The sequence below is a fragment of the Haliotis cracherodii genome, unplaced genomic scaffold (assembly GCF_022045235.1).
Source record: "Haliotis cracherodii isolate W230 unplaced genomic scaffold, xgHalCrac1.p SCAF_12, whole genome shotgun sequence".
In the NCBI taxonomy this organism is placed as follows: Eukaryota; Metazoa; Mollusca; class Gastropoda; order Lepetellida; family Haliotidae; genus Haliotis; species Haliotis cracherodii.
In genome coordinates, this window is record NW_027266267.1 from 38,880,345 (window position 1) to 38,899,851 (window position 19,507).

At 42.3% G+C, this 19,507-nt stretch overlaps 2 protein-coding genes across 2 annotated transcripts in view; one reads left to right on the plus strand and one right to left on the minus strand.

Annotated features, from left to right (window-relative positions):
* Positions 1–3,540, plus strand: part of LOC139457369 (fibrocystin-L-like) — a 72,301-nt gene extending 68,761 nt beyond the window's left edge. Inside the window, exons 57-58 of the mRNA XM_071238775.1 lie at positions 1,419–1,548; positions 3,314–3,540. Of these exons, the coding sequence (XP_071094876.1) occupies positions 1,419–1,548; positions 3,314–3,540 (357 nt within the window). The remainder of the gene's footprint in view (positions 1–1,418; positions 1,549–3,313) is intronic.
* A 5,501-nt stretch (positions 3,541–9,041) lies between these two features.
* On the minus strand, positions 9,042–18,138 carry LOC139457886 (putative amine oxidase [copper-containing]). The gene is made up of 4 exons (XM_071239234.1): positions 17,762–18,138; positions 13,213–15,089; positions 12,205–12,412; positions 9,042–9,632 (listed from the first exon to the last, which is right to left on the minus strand). The coding sequence occupies exons 2-4, from the start codon at positions 15,078–15,080 to the stop codon at positions 9,357–9,359; spliced, it is 2,352 nt and encodes a 783-aa protein (XP_071095335.1). The 5' UTR covers positions 15,081–15,089; positions 17,762–18,138; the 3' UTR covers positions 9,042–9,356.
* Positions 18,139–19,507: the final 1,369 nt, after the last annotated feature.

Sequence of the window (19,507 nt, forward strand, 5' to 3'; positions counted from 1 at the left end):
GTGATTAATATCAAGGCTAGGTGGTTGGAGTGTGTGTATGCGTCGTCTCCTTGGAACCAAACATTTGATTAATATTATCGGGTTTAGGAGTGCGTGTGTCGTCTCTTTGGGACCTACCATGTAATTACTATCAAGGTTAGGTGTGTGGAGTGTGTGAATGCGTCGTCTCTTTGAAACCAACCATTTAATTAATTTTATCGGGTTTAGGAGTCCGTGTGTCTTCTCTTTGGGACCTGCCATGTAATTACTATCCAGGCTAGGTGGTTGGAGTGTGTGTATGCGTCGTCTCCTTGGAACAAACAATTTCATTAATTTTATCGGGTTTTGGAGTACGTGTGTCTTCTCTTTGGGCCTTCCATGTAATTAATATCCAGGCTAGGTGTGTGGAGTGTGTGTATGCGTCGTCTCCTTGGAACAAACCATTTAATTAATTTTATCGGGTTTAGGAGTGCGTGTGTCTTCTCTTTGGGACCTGCCATGTGATTAATATCAAGGCTAGGTGGTTGGAGTGTGTGTATGCGTCGTCTCCTTGGAACCAAACATTTGATTAATATTATCGGGTTTAGGAGTGCGTGTGTCGTCTCTTTGGGACCTACCATGTAATTACTATCAAGGTTAGGTGTGTGGAGTGTGTGAATGCGTCGTCTCTTTGAAACCAACCATTTAATTAATTTTATCGGGTTTAGGAGTCCGTGTGTCTTCTCTTTGGGACCTGCCATGTAATTAATATTATCGAGGTTGTGTGCGTCCGTGCGTGCGTGCGTGCATGCATGCGTGCGTGCGTCAGTGTGTAAACTTATACTTCATTTCTGTGAAAGGAGCCTGACAATCAATTGTACTACATATTTTTTTCCATGACACCACACAAGTTCAGTGACCATTGTCCAAGTGAAAAACATCAGACTACATTTGCTTTAGAAACGTCAAATGAATACTAGACCACCCCATCATATCAATGATCCCTTAAGAAGTGACTTATGTGGATTTGATGGTTACTGACCCAGATTTGAGTATTAGAATCCGCCGTGAGATTGCTGGAATAATGGTAAGATGTGGACCCACGCATCCGCCTCTTACTGACTCACTGGTATAGCATTACCTACATTGCTGTCCACGTTCAGTTGAAACGATTTGCGGGGGCGGTCGGGTAGCCTAGTGGTTAAAGCGTTCGCTCGTCACGCCGAAGACCCGGGTTCGATTCCGGACATGGGCACAATGTGTGAAGCCCATTAGTGGTGTCCCCCGCCGTGATATTGCTGGAATATTGCTAAAAGCGGCGTAAAACCATACTCACTCACTCACTGAAACGATTTGCTGATGTGTCGTTAAATGTACGTCTCATCCATTAGCCTTGCCCTCTATCCACTTTTGAATACATGAATGCATGGCACTAATTCAAAGAATTCCTGATATTGTAGAAGACGTCCAACGGTCTACATCCGGCTGCTCTGGCCGCCATCATCATCCTCAGCATCACTGTAGTCATCCTCGTCGTGATCTTCGTGGTCTGGAAGGTCAAGGTTTTACCAAAAACAAAGACGTCATTCAGTAAGTTGCGTGAAGCTTCGTCAAGTTGGAGGGCGGTCGGGTAGCCTCGTGGTTAAAGCGTTCGCTCGTCACGCCGAAGACCTGGGTTCGAATCCCGACATGGGTACAATGTGTGAAGCCCATTTCTGGTGTCTCCCGCCGTGATATTGCTGGAATATGGCTAAAAGCGGCGTAAAACCAAACTCACTCACTCACTCGTCAAGTTAGACATTCCTATCATGTTTTCATTGTGTTAGAAGGAAGATTCACATTGTTAACACCAGTATGGCAGATTGTGCGGATTGCAGACAGAACAGCTTCCCACCGCTCTATTGCTGGTCGTGTGTTGCGAATAAATTGATCAGGTGGTCCATTTGGGACCAACTCGTGTTATTAAGAGACAAGCCGAATAGCGACTCGTGCCCCTCTCATGGCCATTTATACGACTGGGTTCCGTCAAAGCGCAAACGGGCATAGCTAAAAGAATTGTCTACTCGTTGCGAAATGATTAACGTTTATTTCCCCTATACCGGTATATAAAATGAGGTAAATGTTCACTCGGTGTACATGTAATATATAATAAAATAATAAAACTAATAATATATAAATAAAATAATGAAACTGATATAAAGAAGATGTTGGACTAACGTGGACTTTATTATTTTATTATATATATATTATATATATACACCTCATCGGGACTTATAGTATGATTGAACTCGTTTCACTGTATTTTGGGTATATTTTTAGATGCAAGACATACGTAAAATCAAAAATTATTCCTGAGGGATTCTTTGACCGAAGTACTTGAAGTCTTACGCGCATTCTGATTGGTTTGTCGATAGGGGGACGAGTCTTCTTGTAGGAAAGGGGCGAATGGTGACGAATGAATATGAGTCGTTGCTATTTTGTGGTCCAGACTCCATTCTGCATTGGCCGCGTGTGATATCAGTGCGGCATTTAGAAAACGTGTGACAACAGGTGTTTGGGGTTAGCCTAAATGTTCAACATTCGCTCGCTAGCTCGAAGACCCTCGTTCGATTCCCAACTTGAGTAGAACAGGCGAAGCCCATTCATTATTGCCCCTTCTTGGCATAATATGGCTGGAACAAGCTGAATGCATAGTCTTACCTCACTCACTCACTCATTACCCTCACTGCTAAGGAACCGCCTCCGTGGTCTAGTGGTAGAGCGTCCGCCCGGAGAGCGGAAGGCCCGGGGTTCGATCCCCGGCCGCGTCATACCAAAAGACGTTAAAAGATGGTACTTGTTGTTACCCTGTCTGTCGCTCGGCATTAAGGGGCTAAAAACAAGGCTAAAACAAGGACTGGTCGGCTCGGAGTCAGTATACTGTGTCTGAGTTGGGTATCCATGTTTAACTGCGGCATGGTATCTCAGTGAGCTAGCACTATAAATCGGCATCAGTCCGGACTACTACAAGCAGCCACACAAACACACACACGTACATGCACGTCGCTATAGTAGTGCAATAATCTTGGACGCGACGTTAAACCCAATTTCACCTCACCTCACTGCTAAGGGTTCTCTTGCCAAAGCCGGGCGGTGGGGTAGCCTTTGGTTAAAGGGTTCGCTTGTCTCGCCGAAGACCAAGGTTCGATTACCCACATGGGTACAGTGTGTGAAGCCCATTTCTGGTGTCCCCCACCGTTATGTTTCTGGAATATTGCTAAAATTGCCAAAGCAAAGATCTAGGTTAGATTCCCACCGTTATATTGCCGACAAAAATGTATCCACACACTCACTTTGTCTGTTCTTATATTTCCAGCCACGCAGCACATGAAGTACCTGGGTCACGTGAACACACCCTGGCAGGCTGAGGACTTCCTCTTCCGGGACCCCAGCCATCTGGGCCTCAAGAGAGAAATCACCTACCCCACCGCCCCAGCCGACACCCTCTCCACAAGTACCATGAGCCCCACCAACAAGTTCGACATGTACATCGACAGTCCGATATCACGTTCCAGTAGCACAATGCCCCTTGCTGCCGACTAAACCCACACCCCCAACTCGGCGAAAAGGATTTCCTTAAGGACATCGAAACGGACATAATGTATGTGTGAGTGAGTGAGTATGGTTTTACGCCGCTTTTAGCAATATTCTAGCAATATCACGGCGGGGGACACCAGAAATGGGCTTCACACATTGAACCCATGTCGGGAATCGAACCCGGGTCTCTGGTGTTACGAGCGAACGCTTTAACCACTAGGCTACCCGACCCGACCGCCCCCAATAATGTATGTGTACGTGATCTACGACACGTTTCAAGATCCAAATGCCATCCAGCGAGATCAACTCTGTAAGATATCCAAACATGGTCAGACCGACATCGCTCTCTCAATGGGTCTTCAAACAGCGTAACTGCACAGCGTTCTTCTAACTTCCAATCGATTCCTTATTGAGCTCGACATGTACATAACGATACCCGGCTTCAAGATGTCCATGCACAGGCCAGCTGAATAAACCTTTACGTCTTCTCTAAGGAGGGGAGATGACTTTTGAAGAGGTTTTGATGTACATATGTTATTTGCAGTGCAATGTATTTCCCTTCAACAGCACAAAGTGTGTCATCTCACAATATAGAAATGTATGTTAACCCTAACAATTGCACTTGTACATGGATCGAACAATTAACCCTACATGATCCAAATATATATATATTATGTATGTAGATTTTATCGGTTGTTACTCCCCCATGTCTGGCATATATGAGCGGCACACCTGTCGCTAAAACATTGTGGGCCCTTCTTGTCGTAAGCCGCGATTAGAAGATCGCGTGTCAGGTTTAGTGACTTGATTCGTCATCGTAGCCTTATGATGCAGGACGGTGATAATATCAATCACTGGTTCTTGGTGATCCAGCTGATTTGCAGACAGTCGTGATGTACCTGAACTATATGTTACTTTGACATATACCAGTTTATAGTACCTATGTCCTCAAAGCCTTTTCCTTAAACATGCAAACAACTGTAATGGCCAACGCTATATAACATCCACGATGTTGTTACAAACCGATGCATGGATCCAACATCTACTATCTACTACCTACTAAAATGTAAAATTGTAGCTAACTCTGATACTCAATGTACTTATTGTAATTCAGCGTAGAAGTTTGTTGGTTTGTTGTTTTACGCCGCACTCAGAAGTATTCAAGCTATATGACGGCGCTCTGTAAATAATCGAGTCTGGACCAGACAATCCAGTGATTGATAGCATGAGCATAGATCCACGCAATTGGGACACGATGACATGTATCAACCAAGTCAGTGAGTCTGATCACCCGATCCCGTTAGTCGCCTTTTACGGCACCAATGGGTTGCTGAAGACCTATTCTACCCCGGAATCTTCACGTAGATGTAGATGAGTATCATATTTTGTCTATATGATAGAGTACCCTGGTATTGGAATAAGGTATTTACCTCAACACAGCTTTACCAACACTCGTCCAATGGTATTTTGCTGCATACTAGAAATGTGCATCTCCTTAATCTGTCGCTCTGTTTGTAAGACATGTTTTTCAATTACGAGCTCTCAGGTGATTATTTTTATTGTCAGGTAAAACTTAAGGCCATATTACTTAAAAGACTTACTACTGATATCTGTCATCAACAAGATGAAGGATCTGACTCACATACCCGTCCCTTTACCGTTGCCAGCTAAATGTATGATGTAGATTGGCCAGGAAATTAATGCTGGACTTGCAGTGTGTTTAAGTGCTTGTATTCTACGACATCAAGATAAAGTATGTATGTATCTACGAATTATTTTTCTAAGACACCTAACAGTGTGGTTTTGCTTTGATTTGCCCGATATGTTACATTTTTACGTTATTTTTATACTGTTTAATACATTTTATACCCGAGAAGACCGTATGATATATGTGTCTATATTACATGTACAATGAAACCCCGTAATCAGGACCTCGCAAGTACGGACACCTAACAGTGTGGTTTTGCTTTGATTTGCCCGATATGTTACATTTTCACGTTATTTTTATACTGTTTAATACTTTTTATACCCGAGAAGACCGTATGATATATATGTCTATATTACATGTACAATGAAACCCCGTAATCAGGACCTCGTAAGTACGGACACCTCACCAGACTGACATTCACTTTGAGAATGTCTGTGTACAGAGTAATGATCATGACAACGTTACTACGACTAGGAAGGAAACAAAATTATTCTCGGGCCAATGTTCTCATAAAAGAATTCTCTTATTTTTTATTGAAAACAGAAACTATGTGGGAGGATCACCTCTAGTATACACCAAGAATTACAATGAGTTTTTGTTTGTTTGTTGTTTTTAACTGCGCACTCAGCAATATTCCAGCTATATGACGGCGGTCTGTAGAAAAATCGAGTCGGAACCAGACAATCCAGTGATTGCATCATGAACATCGATCCACGCAATTGGGATACGATGGCATGCATCATCTAACTCAGCGAGCCTGACCACCCGATCCCGTTACCCAGCACTGGGTACACACTGACCTCGTTTCTTACAAGTCGGTTGTCAAGCATTTTTTTTAATGCAAAACAGAATATACTGATGCGGAAATTTGAATTATTTTAATGCCAAAAGAAATAACTGATGCGCACGAATGATGAAGTGACTCGCTAATGGCCGAGAAATGTTTTCTTTGTTCAGCCTTAGTTACCTTGGATGATTTCAGTGGGATTGGTCCGCTTTGACAGGGTTTCATTGTATAAAACTATTTACCACCAGATGTGACTGTGATACTCTGTGATTTACGTCCACTGCCTTGTTTGATTGAAATAAAAACAAACTCGCACAAAGAATATCATATCATTTGTTTGTGGTCAATGATAACGATACACCTGGAAAAAAACCATCCACCTTTTCATCAGGACGTGGTATTGGTAGCATCTTAGACATTCATCACATGCTGGCAGTCCCTCAGACACATTACAATTCGCATCCTCTGTATCACCAGGTCTCCCATTTCGGTAAACAAACACTTACCCAGGGATCCATTTTCGCGCTTTCAAATTACCCGCCCTTGAATTTCATTGATATTTTACCGACCAATCAAACGTCGATATGTGGAAAAGGAAATGGGTAAGGGAGGTAACTCGAATTGCCAAGAAACCAAAGCAACCGCAAGTTTTAATGGAGATGAACCCATCCTTTCCAACAAATTTTTTTTTGCTAACATTCTTTTGCGTGTAAGTGAGTTTTTCATTCTTGAATTTCACACAAACTGTATCGTAATCAATTTGAATCGCCGCCATGTTGTTAATATTGCCAACCCAATGATGAGACTGGTTTGTATCTCACATTCTGATTGGTCCATTAGAGTAGCGTAGCAAATCAAATTGACCAATGAAAATCAAGGGCGGGTAATTTGAGATCGCGAGAATCACGGGAATGGATCCTGGGTTCAGTGGAGGTTTACGGCAATGTGACCCATGAGTCAAAGACTAGGGATGAGAATTTCGGTATATATGAAAACTAAGGAACAATGTGTGATACCTAAATTCTTTCCAGGTGTTAACACAATCCGTCATCTTCGATGCTAAGAACCAACCAGCGTAGCTGCTGCATTCATCGATACGTGAAATGCCGTATTCGACGTAATAAGCGCCCAGGGCGCTCTCAAGATTAGGAATAGGGGGTTCTTATTAGAATATAATTTTGGTGAAAGAGTTGAAAGATCGTAAATTTCGTGGTTCATGCTTACAGCCTGAAATTATACAAAAGAAATGTCTGTGCATATTATACACGATAGCTATATTTTTCCAGAATTTAATTGCCCGTAATTAAGGGTGCATATAGCACACGAGTGCATTTTATACACGAATAAATAAGTCTTGTGTACATTGATCAATTGGAAGGGGTGCTAATTTGGATTGTTCACTAGCCAATATATTAGCAAATATCGCCGTGGGCGCTTATTTAAGCGGGGCGCGTTTTACGTCGAATACGGCAGTTGATATATGAGTGAAATAATCTTGAACGCGAGCTTCAACCCGACTTCACTTCACATCCTCGTAAACTACCGACGAGGGCTCCAACTGCAAACTGTAGTACGAATGTCCTACACACACCTGCGTGAAACTGGCCAGCGTCCCCTGCTTTGGTTTCTGTGTCTGGTCAGCATTATTTCCGCTCTAATCTGGAGCTGAGGAATAGTCCAATCTGGAGCTGAGGAATTCAGTGATTGACACCATGAGCAACCATCCACGCCGCCAGGATACGATGACTCGCAAACCCGTGGCTTTTATCCGGTATTAGAATTGATACATTGGTGACAAAGCTACCGATGTGTGGATTCCGAGTTGTTATCAGTCACCAGCAACCTATTCTTGTCGTAGTGAGTGAGTGAGTTGGGTTTAACGCCGCTTTTAACAGTATTCCAGTTATATCGCGGCGTGTCAGCTTAAGGTGGGAGGAAAGCCCGAAGTGATACAGGTCTCAGACGTTTACCACTTCGGTGAAACCAACGAGCACGGGTATGGTGCTGACAAACCTAGAAACATAATTGGGGCGAACCGGGATTCGAACCCACAATCATCGGTTCCTGGCGTGCCCAAGGGACGCAACTCTGCACAGCGAATCGCGGCGCCTTAGACGACTGGGACACCCGTGCCCCCTATTCCTGTCGTAAGAGGGGACTACATGGATCGGTCGGTCAGATTCAGGAACTTTGAGTGGTACGTAACACATAGTATCCATTTTCAATGCAGCGTGGAAAATCAAAGAGGCACGCTCGTCTTGACCCTATGAGAAGCCAGCTGTCTACGAGGATTCATCAGAGATGCGTTTCGGGGTATCAATGCAGATGAGATGGCTCGGCTGGCAAGGTGATTTGAGACCTTCATCCCAAGTGAATGAATTGTGTTAATAGGCGAGGGACTAGTATACGACTCGTGCTTTGAAGTTTTATGATCAAGTTTACAACATTTAAGGCCTCAATAAAGCTTTTAAAACGTTTTATGGTAGACATGTGGAAGACATTTCCAAATTTGACGCCACAGTGAACAAAATGATGTCCCCTGCAATTCCCTGTTTTAACCATATGTTCCCATGTCTTTTTTCGGGTGAGCAATGGACGTGCCTTTGCGTGTGTTTGTAACGGCGCCACGGGTGGGGCAGGATACGCTCACCTTTTCGCCTACACCTAGGATCATCACTGTTTGATAGTGATTCATAAACACATGCTCGTGATATAGTCGGAATCGTACAATCGACTCTGCTTTGGGCAGTGGTTTCTCGTGGATATGGAAAGGGTTTTGCTGCTTTTATTCACAGCATTTCATTCACGGGGAACTGATAATCTGTACTTTCGAGTTTCAAGTAGGTTATTCTAGATATTCCTCATTTACTTTTTTAAGAGAAAATGAAAAAATAACACCGTATGAAGATAAACATCACTGAAGCCATCCTATTGTTCAGACTCAATTGTGACGTCATGAACAATAAAAGACCTTGGTTTTTTTCTTAACCATGAGGCACTGTGACGTCATATGATCAATCAGCTTTGAGAATCGCTAAAATGCACATGTTCAAATATCGGAAAGTTATTGCACACGATCAGTCTACCCTTATGGGTAATATCCAACAATTGTTCTGTCTCTAAGAAGTACTCAAGATGGCCATGAAATGTTACATATTGTCCACCAAGTGAATATTTGCGTCACTGATTACACCATCTATGATTCGTGCCTACAACCAGTGTATCCTGGCAGGGCAAAGCGAGGCAACTCCTCGCGTCGAAATACTGGGCTTTAGATAGAGCCCTATATCCAAAGTATTGAACACAGCTGTACATCGAGGTCTTGTTTCAGTGTGGCACGTGTTGTTCAATATTTGGCGCATGCGCAAGACACGTGATGTTTGGTGCATTGCCGTATCTCTCAACTGTGAAACCACCTTCGGGGCTGTTTTTGTCTTTGAGCTCGACTCTTATTGAGTCACGTGACTGGGAGGAAGGACACTCTGGAAAGTAGTTGTATGGATACAACGCGAAGGACATCTGGGTACCGGAAGTGGCAACCACGGGCAGATCCTCCGTGTGGGGGATATGGTGTGCTCCCATTGGAATCCAGAACACCAGATCCTGCAGAAGAAAGCATTGAACGTTATATGGTGATTTGGTTGGTTGGTTTGTTGTTTTACGCCGCACTCAGCAATATTCTAGCTATATGACGGCGGTCTGTAAATAATCGAGTCTGGACCAAACAATCCAGTGATTGACATCATGAGCATCGATCCACACAATTGGGATCGATGACATGCATCAACCAAGTCAGAGAGCCTGACCACCCGATCCCGTTAGTCGCCTTTTACGACAAGCATAATCGCCTGTTACAGCAAGCATGGGTTGCTGAAGACCTATTCTACCCCGGAATCTTCACGGGTCTTATATGGTGAATCACATTATTCCTGTAGCAACGGACGAGTGATCGAATATTGTTTTGCGTCGCAGTCAGCATCAATATCATGTCGACTTTGAACCTAGAATCAGTAACATACGTCAATTAAGAACGCCTCCTTGGTCTAGTGGATAGAGTGTCTGCCCTGAGGGCGGAAGGTCAGTGTTTCGATCCCGGGTCGCGGCATACCAAAAGATGTAAAAAGTTGTTTTTTTGTTACCCTGGCTGCCGTTCGTCCTTATCTGGATAAAACAAGGACTTGTCGGGTCAGAAACACTGGCATGGTACTTTAGGGGGTCAGAACAAACAACCGGCATTTATGCAAGCAGCCAAAACACACACACACACATGTGCGTGTACGTTGCTATAAAGTGCAATAATGATCATAAACGCGACGTAAAACCCCATTTCACCTTACCTCACCTTACCTCACCTTACCTCACCTCACCTCACTTTACCTCACCTCACCTCACCTCACCTCAACCCATTTCACCTCACCTCACCTCACCTCACCTCACCTACATTAGTACAACCATGTGTCGCGGTGCTACATAATGACACATTAATCAATTTATGTTCATGTAACGTCATGGTATTACTTAATGTCATGGTATTACACAACCCCGTGGTATTACTTCATATCACGGTGTTACATAATGTCATGGTATTACACAACCCCGTGGTATTACTTCATATCACGGTATTACATAATGTCATGGTATTACACAACCCCGAGGTATGACTTCATATCACGGTATTACATAGGGCCATGGTATTACACAACCCCGTGGTATTACTTCATATCATGGTATTACATAATGTCATGGTATTACACAACTCCGTGGTATTACTTCATATCACAGTGTTACATAATGTCATGGTATTACACAACCCCGTAGTATTACTTCATATCACGGTGTTACATAATGTCATGGTATTACACAACTCCGTGGTATTACTTCACATCACGGTGTTACATAATGTCATGGTATTACACAACCCCGTGGTATTACTTCATTTCACAGTGTTACATAATGTCATGGTATTACACAACCCCGTGGTATTACTTCATATCACGGTATTACATAATGTCATGGTATTTCACAACCCCGTGGTATTACTTCATATCACGGTATTACATAATGTCATTGTGTCATAAACATTAGGGGCGGTCGGGTAGCCTAGTGGTTAAAGCTTTCGCTCTTCAAGACCCGGGTTCGATTGCCGACATGGGTACAATGTGTGAAGCCCATTTCTGGTGTCCCCCGTCGTGATATTGCTGGAATATTGCTAAAAGCGGCGTAAAACCATACTCACTCACTCACTCACTCATAAACATTAGCATTGTCTGGTTCGAGTGCAATTTGTAAGATTGTCTTTTAACATATTTTTTCACAAGCAATGAAGATTTTGAGACAAGTATTCCAACTTATATTGCTCTCTCTCTAGTATTTGAAAATCTCACAATTTTAAAATTTAATTTATACAAATATAAAACTGTAGAAGAGACATAAAATGTTAATGATGGAGAGAAAGGGATATAGAGTGAAAGAGAGATTGGAGGAAGAGAGAAATAGTGAGATGGGAACTGTATTCAATATAAAAACCGATCACGGATATTGACCATTGTTTTCGGGGTACTTGGGTTTATTTACTTGTTCCTAGTAAGACGAGGAACAGGTGAAGATTGGAATTACTATTCCAAACGTCCATTCTTCCAAAATCGAAGACAATGATTGAAACTCTGACCATTAGACCTCAGAACCGGTTAACGACATGTGGTTTAACAGAAGGTGACATGTTTGGCGTAATTATCCTTGCGAGATATATTTTATGACCGCTACTTAAGTCTGTCGTAACGCGCTTTTGAAAATATTAAACAGATACACCCATCCCCACCTAGAACCCCATCACCACCACCCCAACCCCCAACACCACCCCCAGCCCCACCCAGAACCCCACGACCACCACCACCCCTACACCCCCATCCCCACCCAGAACCCCACCACCACCCCTACACCCCCAGCCGCACCCAGAACCCCACGACCACCATCACCCCACAACCACCACCACCACCACCACCCCTACACCCCCATCCCCACCCAGAACCCCACCACCACCCCTACACCCCCATCCACACCCAGAATCCCACCACCACCCGTACACCCCACTCATCGGGTTTCTTATTCCAACTCAAACCTCGTACATGTGTATTCTCCTATAGCCCAAACATGAAAACAGTAAATGTCAACTCACCTCGTCTACAACATCTTCATCATCAGCGAGAAATGTTGTGAAGTTGACAGTGTTGTCAAAGCTATCAAACACGGCATAGCAGGAACTTGCGTAGCGCTCCTCTTCCTTAAACTTGGTCACTGCCATCTGGTGGCGAGCCCAGGAGACCGCCGGCTCGTTCCCTGTGTTCACCGGCAACAGCTGCTTGGACATTCCGTCTAACTGCAGTCTGAATTTACATGTTTCATTTATTTTTAATATTTGGTTAATGGAATGACGTTGGGTCGAAAAAAAAAGAACTTTTAAAATGGCCAAACATGTAGGGTACTCAACTCCATGACCTGTTTAATCAAATAAAAGCAAACATTTCAAGCACATACACACCTACTCTATTATAATATTAGTTATATGTTTAGTAGTATAATATGTTATGGGCCTCGAAGATGGACCTATCCCCGCGACACTATGTATTTTATAAGTTGAAATTGTTTGCACGCTTGATTTTAATTTTAAAATTGTTTACCAATACTTGACAGTAGCACACACATGACAAACCCACTCAGGCGGATTGGTAATTATCTCAATAAATCAATTAGTGTGATTTCAAGGTTATGGAATGTGCACAGGCAACCTGGTGATCTGAAAATAGTTTGAAAAATGGACAAATTGTAAACATCGTCAGCTATCCTGACTTGAGACTTGATACATTGAGATCGCCATTAAGCATAAGCACTTTAGACTGTTGTTTTGTTTGTTTAAAATAATATAAAATGCTCCCGAGAAAGCGGAGAAAAGTGTTTTTTCAATTTTAACAAACGTAAAAAATAGATAACCAGACATGGCAGATGTTGTGTGTGTGGACCTAATTATTTGATTCTTCCGTTCGAAAAGTATCATATGTTTTAAAGACTTGACTTAAAAAAATGTCACACAATAATCCTAGGCCCAACCGCCAGTACATCTAATGGTAGCTCCCTAAGATCTTGCGAAACTTTTTGGGACACCTATTGAAAACATCCCGCATCTTACCTGTACGCTTTAAGCTCGTTGTGTCTTGTTTGATATTCGTTGCTATGTATGATATGGTACTTAGGGTGGTCGAAGTTGCACTTGTACGCAGCCTCAAGCTCCGTCCGCTTTAACTTCCGGTCAAACCGGATCTGGAAATAAGTGTCACTTGGATCGCTGCTAAGATGATTGGGGACCTCCTCCGTGGAAATATCGAGAGTCTCGTATCTGTTATCTGTACCATGGATGTCAATGTCTGCTTTAAACAGAACAACATGATGATGAAGAGGACCTGTAATATGGTCCTGGAGTTTAAAACCATAAGGCTTTTCACTAGGCGTATGGAAGGTTGACAAAATATAACCTGTCGATAGTACACTAACCTCCAGCGCTCCACTCTGATGGAATATGAAGTCCAACACATAGTCGTAGTTGCCCACTGTCAAGATGCTCCTGAGAGTAAGAACACTATCCGGCATGCCCGAATACACACCATATAAAGAATACGCCATGTGCCTCCTCAAAGGCGTGTGTTTGTTATGCTCGAACAAGCAAAATGCATTCTTTAAAATTATAGGATCGTCAGTCATGCTTTCGCCTATATATGTTGCGTTGAAGAATGTGCTTGTTTCCGGACAGTCCACAGCTGGAACGAGATCATGTGAAGTTGACCCTATCAGGGCCATGCTGTCGAGAAGGTTAGCGCTGGTAGTTGCCTTGTTCTTTGAGGAGTAGAAAACACCAATTTCTTGCAGTCCAATTTCGTAGGCGATGGTTTCGTTGTTAAATCTGATGTTGTGCAGCTGGGGACCTTGCATGGAGGACATTCGGAAGTCAAACTGCCACTGCATGTACTCAACACTACGATGTTTGACTTTGTATCTTTTACCGTCGGGCTCAAACATTCTTGGAGCACGCAGGGGTTCTGTGGGTACTGGCGTGCCCCTTCTGTTCAAGGTAGAAAACATGTCTTTGTCCAATTTGGGAAACGGTACTTGGGTCTTAGGAGTGGATGAAATGTTGTATTGCTTTGCAAGGTCATCTAAGCTAGAGTAGTCCTTTCCCGAATACACCAACCTTTCTACGAAATATTCAGTTGGATCTGACGAATTCAGATTAGCTAGAATCAGCAGGTCCAGACAGTGTAAGCTTCTGTACGGGAGCTCATGAAGTGTTATCAACCATAACTTTCTGACCGTTTGTTTCACAAGACCACTAGACACTGGGTCGGGATAAAAACTCAGACACTCGCTTCCACAGTTGGTGAATGTAGCTCCATAACTCTCTGTTAGGATGAACCCAATCTTTCTGTCAATCTCCGGATACAACGAGACGAACAGGGACCTGAACTCAACAAATCCGACAGGCCTGAAGGCGAAAGGAACTGGATTTTTGCGAGCAGAGTTCACATACAGAGAATGTCGAGTAGGCTCAGGTAAAGGACCTACAATATATTCCTCCACAACGGGAGGAACTGCATCACCTCGAAAGATCATTAGCAAGGCATGTCGTTCTGGCTTTGGTCCCGTCCCAGCCATATAAGCTAGAACGTCAGACTTTTTAGGTGGATGCAGGTCTGATGTATAGATGTAACTGCTGTTAACTGTTGCCTGTGATGGTTTAACAATATTCAAGTCATTGATAGTGTATATGTATTCCTGAATGGCTTTTAATTCCTTGAAGGTCAAGTCGTCATGCAGACCAGGTAGGGCAGCTTCTGAGGGATCTATGTTGTTAGTCCTTCGCGAACCACACTTTATATGTTCTCCTCTCTCGTGTAAAAGGTCGACTTTGACCACAAAGGCGACAATGATGACGATAAGCCCAACGCAGACCAGGATTAACACACCAGCCATCAGCCTCCATCCGTTACTTTTTCTCACTGCCATTGTCAGCACCTGTTTGATGCAAGATGACAAATATCAGTTTATGCATGAAAATTGGGCACCGGTGGCATATTAGTTAAGTCATCAACATTAACAGTATCTGTGTGTTGCGTACTTTAACCATGCAATTTGCAGGTGGGCGGTTCGAATCCTTGATGAGTGAGCACAATGTCCTCGGGTTTCAATGAAATCATTTGGAGCTTTTTCACTAAACTGACAAGCTTTGATATAACAGGCATACTGTTAAACATGCTTTAAATCAGAAAACCACTCATTTTTGGCGCCAGACAATTTTTACACTTGAAACTTCGATTTGACCAAAATGTTATTACAACGGTACTGTGTTGAAAGGAGTCGCATAAATACTGAAAACTTAAGGTCCGCAGCTAAACCCGTATCAAATACATCACCATCGAATGGCCATTTCTTGTTTGTTTCATTAGTGGTGCCGACTTTGTTTTGCCCGGTAGCTTTGATAAATATATTTGACGTCAAAGAAACATTTGAAACAAAACAAAAGCATGTACAATGTAATCGATGTTGAATGTCGGTATTCTGATTGATTAGGCCTTTTGGTCGCCTTAAGCTTTAATGGGCTCTGTAGGTCACCTTAGCGTATGTGTTAAAAGTATCAGATGCTTTTATACATCAACAGTCTAATCCTACATATTGTTTGTTGTTTAACGCCGCACTCAGCAATAATCCAACTAAACGACGGCGGTCTGACAATAATAGAGACTGGACCATACAATCCAGTGATTGACATCATAAGCATCGATCTACGTAATTGGGATACGATGACATGCATCAACCACGTCAGCGAGCCTGACCACCCGATCCCGTTAGTCGCCTCCTACGACCAGCTGAGTGCGGCGTCAAACAAACAAACAAACTCGACACATATTCATAATTCTCTGCCTGTATTAGTCAATCTTAAATCGAAAAATCCCACGATTCATATATTTTTTAAAACATAATTGACAGGTTTCAGAGCTCTACTGCCTTATGAATGCTTGAATACCGAGCCGATAAATACATGTGTTATATTTTATTACAAAAGTTAGTGAGCGACGAAAACGTTTACATCACTTCGACAATATGTGCCATACAGTGACGAACCAAAGTCAGTAAACACTGTGGCAGAATGACTAGCTGTTATTGACACAATATTATTTTCATGTCAGATTGATCACCTGGTTTCTTAATATATTATTCTTTATCAAATCTAATAACATATATTACCACTGGAAGTATACACAGTCAAAACTCAAACGTGTCTTTCCTTAAAAAGCTCCGTATTCAAAGGTAGGTTATTGCCTTTATTGATTGACAGAAAGATTGAAAATTGATGTAGATTTATAGCACGCATTATCAACCATGTGAGTGAGTGAGTTGGGTTTAACGCCGCTTTTAACAGTATTCAAGTTATATCACGGCGTGTCAGCTTAAGGTGGGAGGAAAACCCGAAGTGATGCAGGTCTCAGACGTTTACCACTTCGGTGAAACCCACGAGCACGGGTATGGTGCTGACAAACCTAGAAACATAATTGGGGCGAACCAGGATTCGAACCCATAATCATAGGATTCTGGCGTGCCCAAGGGACGCAAATCGTCTTATATTTCGACATCACTTCCTATAAACACGAAAATAATTAGTAAGCAATAATTAGTAAGTAATTCTTAGTAAGCAATAATTCGTAAGCAATAATTAGTAAGTAATACTTAGTAGGCAATAATTAGTAAGCAATAATTGATAAGTTATTCTTAGTAAGCAATAATTAGTTAGTAATACTTAGAAAGCAATAATTAGTAAGTAATACTTAGTAAGCAATAATTAGTTAGCAATAATTAGTTAGTAATACTTAGAAAGCAATAATTAGTAAGTAGTACTTAGTAAGCAATGATTAGTTAGCAATAATTAGTAAGTAATAATTAGTAACTCATACTTTGAAAGCAATAATTAGTAAGCAATAATCAGTAAGCAATGATAAGTAATTAATAATTAGTAAGCAATAATTAGTTAGTAATACTTAGAAAGCATTAATTAGTAAGCAATAATTAGTAAGTAATAATTAGTAACTCATAATTAGTAAGCAATAATCAGTAAGCAATATTAAGTGATTAATAATTAGTAAGCAATAATTAGTTAGTAATAATTAGTAAGTAATACTTAGTTAGCAATAATTAGTAAGCAATACTTAGTAAGCAATAATTACTTAGTAATTATTAGTAAGTAAAATTTGTAAGTAATAATTAGTAAGCAATAATTAGTAAGCAATGATTAGTAAGTAATACATAGTAGTAAAATGTTTAAGTAATAATTAGTAAGGTTGTGCATGATTAAAGAACGTTGAATATGCACTGACATTTAAGGATTCAATCATCATCTGCGGTTCGACAATTAATTACGGTTTACTAGGCGATATTTGTTCTCCAGAGTTAATGAGACGACCCCCGTCTCCACAGCTTCGTCGAAGTGGAAGCGCCTCGTTATAACGCGAACTAAAAAATAAATAAAGCAGCTGTTCGAAAAAACAAGAAAGTATATTTAACAATAGTTTGTCAGTACGTGTCTAAGACTGACATTGACGAATTAACACTCAATTACCACACACGATTAATTAAGCAATGGTTAGTCAATTATCTTGTCGAAATGTAATGGGATAAGTCAGTGATACATCTACCTTCGGGGTCCCAAACTCGTCCTTGCTGTCGGAATTGAATACAGTCCAGTTCTTATACAATCCCCGCGTTAGGTAATCCCATCACATTCAGATCCACACACCATCAGCCATGACCCAGCCACTGCAACGCCAGTGTACACAAGGAAGCGACTGGGGGAACGTGAACGCGATGTCAGGTGCACGTGTTGCGAGGCGCGAGGTCCGCCATCGTTCACCAACCTAGTTCTGTGTGATGGTAAAAATAGCTGCAGCAGCCGCAGCGAAATAACATCTGTCTGAGAGTCGTAGAACGGAGAAGTGGTGATTAGACGTTCAAAGCATATAGTGCGAGGCTGTGGTGGTCGTTGGCGAGCCACGGAGGTAGGGTGTTCAGAGTATTTTTCATCATCACAGCCCCGTAGGGATTCCGGTTTACAACAGGTCCCCAGGAACCCAGGAAACCAGGAAACCAGGAACCCAGTGGTAGGCGACTTGGTGACTTGGGTCATCGTACCCCTGCGGATGAGGAGGAAAGCCTGACGCGGCGTAGGTCTTTGATGTTTTCCGTTTTTTAAACCCACGAGGATAGGTATGGCGCAGACAAACCCGAAATCGTTACCAGGGCGAAACCAGGTTTCGAAATCATCGTCATAGATGCCTGGAACGCCTAAGGGACGCAACTCTGTATGGGGAATTTTGCGCCTTTGGCCCCATTGAACAATGGCAGGATATAGAAAGACTTGTACACGTAAATAGAGGTTATCACGCGAGTGTTTTGGGGGATGGTAAATATCCTGCATTAGGAATAAACATTGTATTTAGCGAGCCTTGGCGAGCTAAATACATAGTGTTTATTCCTAATACAGGATATTTACCATCCCCAAACACACAAGCGTGATAACCTCTTTATCATATAATTTAATATCATTAAATCATTATTTAATACTATACTTCAAAATCGCTTTCCCTCTCTCACTTACATTACCGAAACATTGCGAGTTTTCCTGGAATGCGCGCATTAATATTTATTACGTCACAGGGTAAGTGATGTGTCAGTCGGACAGTGACAGTAGCCAATATAGCTCCAACTGAAATCTGTTTCTTATACAGTGACGAAGCAACATATACGCAAAACAACAACTGTTCTTAATTGCCTTTCGCGGCAATCCATCGGTCTGTCCGCTAGAGTAACTGCCCTTTGTCAAAGGGCAGCTACTCTAACCCTAGTCTATGAGACGTCACACGGCCACGGTCAGACGTTGTTGACAGTCGGTCTGTCCTGTCATAACGTTAAGAAGTGTAGTCAGATGTACACACAGCGACAAAAGGAAACAAGGTAGCAATTCAAACATATTTCGGCCAAATCCAACTTTTTTAATTTGTGGAGAAGGTTTCAAGCCGCAGAGGTCTACAAGCACAGATATATGGCTACTGATCCCGCTTGGCTAGGCCTCGTGCCCTCGCAAAATTGTTTCGAAATTTGTATCTCTAAAGTTGCCCAAACTTATAAAATGCCTTAGCTACGTCACAGTTAAACACAGATTTTCAGTATATTAGACTGTTGTTTGATATTGATAGCAATTATCCCTGTAGTTTATCCAGATTCCCGATGGTTAATTCTGACTCAATCGCCGAATAACGAGGGCGACGCCATGTTTGTTTATAAACACTGAAAGTAGTCTCTACTTGACCTTTGATATTTGCTTCACTATCCGCATATGACCCCAACGGATATCGTTTTTATACGTTGGCTTTATCCTGCCGAGA

What these genes read in the sequence shown, in the direction of transcription:
- LOC139457886 (XM_071239234.1), bottom strand. Translation starts at nt 15,080, where the DNA reads ATGGCAGTGAGAAAAAGTAACGGATGGAGGCTGATGGCTGGTGTGTTA. An exon ending in AACGAGCTTAAAGCGTACAG is followed by an intron (nt 12,413 to 13,212) that starts GTAAGATGCGGG and finishes ATGTAAATTCAG; the next exon opens with ACTGCAGTTAGACGGAATGT. An exon ending in ATGAAGATGTTGTAGACGAG is followed by an intron (nt 9,633 to 12,204) that starts GTGAGTTGACAT and finishes TTTCTTCTGCAG; the next exon opens with GATCTGGTGTTCTGGATTCC.